The sequence below is a fragment of the Aulonocara sp. 'chitande type north' Nkhata Bay genome, linkage group LG10 (genome assembly GCF_057382095.1).
Source record: "Aulonocara sp. 'chitande type north' Nkhata Bay isolate Kocher_YH1m ecotype deep benthic linkage group LG10, A_spYH_male_GT1.1, whole genome shotgun sequence".
In the NCBI taxonomy this organism is placed as follows: Eukaryota; Metazoa; Chordata; class Actinopteri; order Cichliformes; family Cichlidae; genus Aulonocara; species Aulonocara sp. 'chitande type north' Nkhata Bay.
This window is the reverse complement of record NC_141353.1, coordinates 12,701,022-12,708,670: the sequence shown is the minus strand read 5'-3', so window position 1 is coordinate 12,708,670 and position 7,649 is coordinate 12,701,022. Positions and strand designations below refer to the sequence as shown.

The window sequence follows — 7,649 nt, the reverse complement described above, 5'->3', positions numbered from 1 at the left end:
TGCCAGAAGAACCTAGGATGTGTGCTGTCACATACCAGGTTTATGTAGAAGGTCTCACATATCCATTAGTGATGGGATTTCCGGCTCTTTTTAGAGACCCGGCTCTTTCGGTTCGGCTCACTAAAAAGAGCCGGCTCTTTCGGCTCCGAACCGGCTCTTCAGGTTGTTTTGTTGCTTTAATTTATTTATTATTAACAATAATATAAAATTATGCACAAAAGGAATTACTAATGTAAAAAAAAGTGGTTTTATTTATATATGTTTATATATAAATATATGCGGTGGCCCCTAGAGACAAAACACGTACAAACTCCAAAACACATTTCTAGCATGAACTGAACTTCCAAAGCCGAGCTACTAGATCACTTAAATTACAATTGAAAGCATGTGTGTATTGTTTGTGTATTTATACACAGGCACTCATATATATTCAAATAATTTAAAAAAAAAGTTCATTTACCTATTACTACCACACACCAAATCCGGTCGTTGGTACTTGCTGGCTTGTGTAGCCACAAGATAACAAAAGCTCAACACTGCGCCCAGCATCCTGGAGCACTTCTGTTGTCTTTTGTACATGTTTTGAGTTTTTATGTGCTTCGGAGTTTGTACGTGTTTTGGAGTTTGTACGTGTTTTGGAGTTTGTACGTGTTTTGGAGTTTGTACATGCTTCAGAGTTCGTACGTGATTTGAAGTTTGTATGTGCTTTGTCTCTAGGGGCCACCGTAAATATACTTTTATTTATTCACTCCACATAAAATGTAATAAATAAATCATATAATACAAAAATCAACTATTTACATTTCAACTTTTAACTATTTAAATTTTCAGCTTTTTCCTTTTACAAATTTAAAGTGAAAACAACACTGCAAACCACAACACAATTAAATATAAATTATAATATTAAAACAAAAAGAACATGCATATTCTCTGTCATATGGGCCTGCATGAATAAACTTTCTGAATCCTTTATCATCTGCAACGTAAAATAGTTGTGGATGATTACTATACCTTTCTAATGTGACGTTGTTCTCCCTGGCTCTCTTTCTCTCCCTCTGGCTCTGTTCCTGTGCTAGTGAGTGTAACTACCGCCCCTCCCCCCTCTGCCCAGCGTAAAGCACAAGGCTCGCGTGCAGAGTGAAGCGAAAAAAAGTGCGAGAGAGAGAGAGGGTGAGAGAAAGAAAAAAAAAACAAACACGTGACGGATCGCGATAAGGAGCCGGCTCGCGTCGTTCACGTCAAAGAACCGGCTCTAAGAGCCATTTCGTTCGCGAACGACCCATCACTAATATCCATTATCACAACTCATGACTACACAGAAATTGTGATCTTCTCCAAGATCTAACAAAAGTAGTTTTTGATGCTTAAATGTATCCAGTGAGTAAAAAAGATGATTCCCCACTTCAGTGCACGCCAGTGTAAAACCTTTTGAGATGAAAAAATGTAAAATGTAAAAAAACAAACAAAAAGAGGAAACCCTCACTTCTCTGGAAATCCCTTAAAGAACTCTCTAAAAGGGGGTATTAAAATATATTTGTATGTGCAGTTTAAACACAATAAACATAGTAACTAGGTCACGTAAAACTGTAACAACATTTTAATTAGGTTCACTTAGACAACTTAACAAATAACTTGGGTTCCCTGTACCTGCCTTTAGCATTTATTTGGACAGATACCACTGAGTTTAATTGGAAAATAATGAGCGCTTTACCTTAGCTTGGGGCCAGCTGCTTCTCTGCGATAGCGTGGCTACGCTTGCCAGATACATATCAAAATTAATTTTGTTAGAGAGAAGTTCTTATCATTTAAATTACCGTGCCTGTCGGCAAAGTGATTTGTCACATCAAAAGAGGTTCTGAGAAGAAGAAATTCTGCACCATCCAGTGAAACTCTAAATGACTTGTTGGCATCTCTTTGATGGGAAGTGACCAGTCGAAGAGATAAAAAGGAATAAGTAGCTGTGATTGTGATTAATGATGTGCCCGAATAGTGTCAAAATGCAGCATACATGGGAAAATCTTTGATAATAAAACATTAATAACACCTGAATCATATCATTGTTTTATAATATTATTATGAATAATATTGTGATTTTATGTATCTCTAACTGACAGAAAAGAATTGCTTGGTAGAACAATGGTAAATGGTTTTTGTTGGAGACTTTTCACATTTGACTTTTCAAATAAATTCAGAGAAAATAGTGAGATATTTTTAAAGGTCATGTCTCACCAAAATAACTTCTGTGGACGTCTTGTGTTTAGACAGTTAGACAGCTGAATTGAGGAACGCAATGCCATTTACTGTTAGAGCAAGATTGATTCTATCTCAGTACTGGGGGCATATTAATATTTATTCAAGTTCCATTCATGTTTTATACAATACCAACAGGAAAGGCATATCTGCAAGTTGTAATATAAATAATTTGTGGCAAAACTGTTGGTAAAGTAATGGTCACCACGAGGTTAATCATATCAACCTCTGGCTCTTGGCTTAATTTAAACTCTTAATTTCAAAGGCTTTTTCAGATTTATAGACCGACCATTATGATGTTAGGTTTGTTGACCTTTAGAGAAGGCAAGATGCCAAATGTGTCCAAAGAATTTGTGTCCATTGGTTTCTTTAAACAGAATAATGCATATTTAAGTCTGGATTGTTTTCAGATATAATCCCATGAGGTAAATGTGTCCCTGCTTAAATGCTGTCAAACAGAAGATAAATGGGAAGTCTTTCTTGGACAAATAAAGACCAAGTCTGATATCAATTTGAATTGCAGTATTTTGGTAAACCAATATTATCTCTAACCTTCGTCAAATAGATTATTCCAAAAAGTGCCACAGAGTTGACAAGCTGCCCCTTTCAACCTTGGAGCGCATTTGTTCCTTTGAGCGCACACAATATTGTTCCCAAATTCACCCTCCTCTGAGTGACAATATGTTGGCTACATTCCAGTAGGAGTGATTTTCACAATATGTCCAGACCCTCCTGGGAAATTTTGCTTTCAGCACCCACCAATTCCCTACACTCCCCGAATAAAATGGGTTTCCGGCTATTGCAAGAGAGAAAATTGCCTGCTCTGTGCAGAAAGACATTTGCTGTAAACGCAGTTATCGACTTGATAGCCCCCCTGTGATTATTGTGAAGTGGAATTACCCTGTTTTATCACAGAATGCACCTTCTGCCATTAGGTCTGACAACGCCTCCCATTAGGTTTTGATGCTGTGATTGGTGACAAATGGTCAGGCTCCATTTTCACCACCTGTGAAACAGAACACCCACACAAATATCAAATTAATTTGTAATTCTCCCATCACACTGATTCTGAATACATTTACATGCATCTTGAGTGCTCTCAGGAAGTGGATATGCACAAGTCAGGGTTACTTTTGATCCTCTCCACAGGCCCTAATGGTGTTTGGGAAATGATCAAATAAAAACTCTTTCTTAAGTGAGAGCTCATTCATTTTAAGTGACGCAAATTACTCCTAATTTGATTTGGGGATTATGCATCTGACACTTCACTGTATTTACTCGTAATCACTGAAGTGCCAGGCTGGATATTTTGTCTTAAAATATACACCATATTTAACATTAGGGGTGTGTATTGGCAAGAATCTGGCGATACAATATGTATCATAATACAGGGTAGACGATACGATATATTGCAATACTAAAAGCCAGACGATATTTGTGTTTAGTAGGACTAAATTTAATTAGGAAAACTCAAGTAAACAGTCCAAACTGTTTAATGCTTGACATGAAACATCTGAAACAAAAACACTCTAAGTTCAAAATGAATGGAGAAATTAACATCTGCCTTATTAGAAGTCATGTCAAATAAACAAACAAAAACTACTTTACTGAAATATCAAGTATTTTTTAACATGAAAAAAGTAAACATGTAACACTGAAGTCTTTCTAAGTACTATGATTGTAAAATACTTATCCAAAAACTGCTCTATGGAGCATCAAAACAAAGCACTTTTTATGTGACCTTAACATAAACAAATATAAATCAAAAATGAAATTGCTTGAAGAATCCATCCAAGTAAACATTAACAAAAAATGTAAAGTGCTATTACAATTAAGTGTTAATAAAATAAAGTACAGCTCTGCAGTGTCCATCAATGGAACACTTTTAGTACAACCTGAAAAAAGGAATTTACTCATCTAAATAAGTGCTTATGAGACTCAACCAAAATGTCAAACATTCTCATATCAGAGATTTTACATGTGTAGTGTTTTCTCAGTGTTTATTTTTCAATTTCCAGATTTTTGTGCAGGAATACAAGCTGATCGACATGGTCAGCTCTCAGGACACTTCTCTGTGCATTTACTATGTCTCCTGCAGAGGAGAAAACTCTCTCTGCAGAGACACTTGTTCCAGGAATGCATAGGAAACTCCTTGCTACTTTGGATAGCTGAGGGTATTCCTGTTCATGGTCCTTCCACCAACTGAGAGGATTTCCTGTGAGAGGCAAAGGGGTCTCATCTCTATACCTCTTGATCTCAGCTGCAGCAACATCATGTTCTGATTTTGGTGCAGTATTGTCACTAGTAGAGGCAAACGTAGCTCCGAGCAAGTCCACCAATGCACATGAGGTCCTCTGTCTTTTTAGGGGTGGCCGAGGGATGGAGTCAAAGTTGTCTTTGATATGTGGGTGATGAGCCTCCTCTGTGGCATTCTCTTCCTCCACCTGTTTGTCAGTCTCCTCATTCTTTTGCTGCTGAAAAACATTAAATTCAAATAGTATTAATGTCAGAAAGTCAAAATTCAAATCCAAGATTCACCCTGTTTTTCACTAATATTTGATGACAAATGTCATCAATATGCTTTTTTTTTTTTTTTTTTGCTTTTTACTTTATTCACTTGCTTATAACTTCAGTTGAATTTTTCCAAATAAACTAATTTATTTACTTACATTTTCTTCCTTCTTTATCACAGTCACCACAGTGTCCAACAGTCTGGAATAGGTCTCACTGGTCTCTGCTTCAGACAGGAAGGGCAGGTCCTTAAACCGAGGATCAACAGTTGATGCCATCCATAGTGTCTCCCTCTCATTTACATATCTCTTTCCCAGATCTTCTGCTATGGCAGTCTTAATGTCCCTTACTGTCGGTGTATCATCAACACTTTCTTGTGCACCCATCACAAGCTTGGCATGAAGAGGAGCAATGATGGACAGGGTTGGCATGCCCTCCTCTGACATCACCAGGGTGGCGTCCTTCATAGGCTTGAGTGCCCTGACAACTTCTTCTGCACATGTGATGTCAGACTCACTTAATGTGAAAATTTCTTTTTCACTCTTCCTAACTTCTGCAGAAAGCAGAGCTGCACAGATGGCTGGTTGCTGTTCTAAAAATCGTTCTATCATATCATAGGAGCTGTTCCATCTTGTAATTATGTCCGTGATCAATCTGTGAGCTGGTAGCTGAAGGAGGCACTGTTTCTGCTTCAACTGGTTGCTGGCTGTGGTGCTGCGCCTGAAAAAGGCTGTTACACGTCGGATCCTCCCGAGAAGTCGCACCACGGATTGTATTTTCAGTGCTTTCTGTGAGGCGAGATTCAGACTGTGTGCAAAACATTGTATGTGCGTCATGCCTGCAAGTCTAGCCGCGAGAACCATGTTTGGTGCATTATCGGTAACAACAACAAGGTCCTTTGCGTTCAATCCCCATTCAGCCACAGCGTCAGTTAGTAACGCTGCAATGTGCTCACCTGTGTGACTGTCATGCATGGCTCGGGTTTGTAGTACATGAGACTGAAGGTTCCACTGGTCTGTTATGTGATGTGCTGTAACAGTTACGTACGATTCAGTGGCTCTCGAAGTCCAAGCGTCGCATGTCAGAGCAACTGTCTCAGCCGAGTTGAGAGAGTCCAGCACTGTCGCTTTGACTTCTTGGTACAACTTTGGCAGAGCGATGTCCGTGATGTGTTGTCGAGAAGGAACGGTGTAACGGGGCTCCAGCGTTTTAATCATATTACGAAATCCTTTATTCTCCACAACACTCAGGGGGCGCATGTCTTTGCAAATAAAAACAAGTACTGACTGCGTTATTTTTGTTGCACGAGTTGAAGTTGCTGGTAGTTTCGAAAAGTTAACTTCTTCAATTGTCCGTTGAGAGGAATCACCTCGTTTTGTTTTAAAATTAGCATTTGACGCTACGTCGCTATGGTGTCTAGACACGTGTGTTCGTAAATTTGTTGTGTTACCGGAATATTTGACTCTGGCGGTGCAGATTTTACAGACTGCATAGCTCTTGTCATAGTCTTTACTGCCTTCTTTTGTCCTAAATCCAAAATAAGTCCACACATCAGCTTTGAAAGCTGCGGGGGCCGGCTGTATCCTCTCTTCTTCAGTCATCAGTTAGCTAGCATCACACACGTCCACTGACTGTTCTACTTCGTTCTTTTGGCAAACTAGACGCTTCTACAGTTATCGCGAGACCTCGTTTTTACGTCATAGTAAAGGCGGTGAAAACTGCAAACCAGTGGCCGGAGTTTGAATTCCAACATACAAAAGAAATAAACAGTAAATGCATGTCATTTTTCAATTAAAAAAATCGATAACAGTGATTTTAAATATCGATTCAGTATCATTGCGCGAAATATCGCGATATTTCGTTGTATCGATATTTTCTTACATCCCTATTTAACATGTTTTCTTATTGTCTGTCACTGTCCTATTTGCAGATTTTACCAATTAAGAATCCTTCCTTTGGTAATAGAGCACTAAAAGGCCCCTGTCGTTTTTCCCAACAACAGATTTGCTGCACTGAGCTCGAGCAATGTACACAGAGCCATCATGAAGGAGATATCCAGACTGCGTCACAGATATTGTTCTCATCCATTCAGCTGTATTGTGAAGCTGAGCACTGAGTGTTTTGTGAGCCCTTAATACGTTTTGTTTGTGCTAAACAAACAGAGCAACTCTGCCATTCCTTAAAGCCTGGCCATTGAGGATTTTATCTCTGCTAATGCTAGAAATAATTAAATCAATAATCCGCCGTCTGTGATCTCGATATGCTCTTGTACATAGTTTATAGAGAGGATCAACACTGGATATGTTCTGATGTGCTGTCGTTTCCTATTGTTCTGACAAATAATTTGCAAACAGCAAACAGACTGAAACTTGCATAGTAAGGCTGAGTACAAACCCCCAATGCATTAAAATGATCTGAGGAGCTGAACAAAAAAAAAAAAAAAAAGAGAGAGAGAGCATTTGTGTAGCTCTGTCGTGAATCATTATTTGTTAATATAGATTCCTTCTTGGGTCAAATACATATTCCATCAGGATGCTGAGGTGCAAGTAATTATTATTTTTTTGACTGTAACATTTGTTGTTGATTTGTTGTTCTGGGGTGCAAATAGATTTCCAGAGGTTCACCTGATATTACAAATTTTGGTCACAAGGTGGCAGCATGCTGAAAGATGGCAGTTTAAGTTTGTTTTGTGTTGGGTTTCGATTGACTTTGGACCAGGCTGGACATTCATGGCAGACAGTGACGCGAAACTACTGTGTGAAGTAGTTTAGAAATATGCAGAGAATATTTTTTTTCCAAAATGTTCAGTTTAACTCAGCTTTATTTATATAGCACCGAATTACGACAACAGCCACTTCAAGGCTCTTTATTTTGTAGGGTAAAGACAG

General features: G+C 38.5%; 1 protein-coding gene across 2 annotated transcripts; it reads right to left on the bottom strand.

The window, feature by feature from the left end:
• Nucleotides 1–3,680: 3,680 nt before the first annotated feature.
• LOC147320355 (E3 SUMO-protein ligase ZBED1-like) lies at nt 3,681–5,834 on the bottom strand. Of its 2 annotated transcripts, none has more exons than XM_086307445.1 (2): nt 4,920–5,834; nt 3,681–4,724 (listed from the first exon to the last, which is right to left on the bottom strand). In XM_086307445.1, exons 1-2 carry the CDS (start codon nt 5,733–5,735, stop codon nt 4,251–4,253), a joined length of 1,290 nt encoding a protein of 429 aa, XP_086163571.1. In that variant the 5' UTR covers nt 5,736–5,834; the 3' UTR covers nt 3,681–4,250. The 2 variants fall into 2 exon arrangements, with proteins under 2 accessions (XP_086163571.1, XP_086163572.1); XM_086307446.1 differs by having other exon boundaries at nt 3,681–4,721.
• Nucleotides 5,835–7,649: the final 1,815 nt, after the last annotated feature.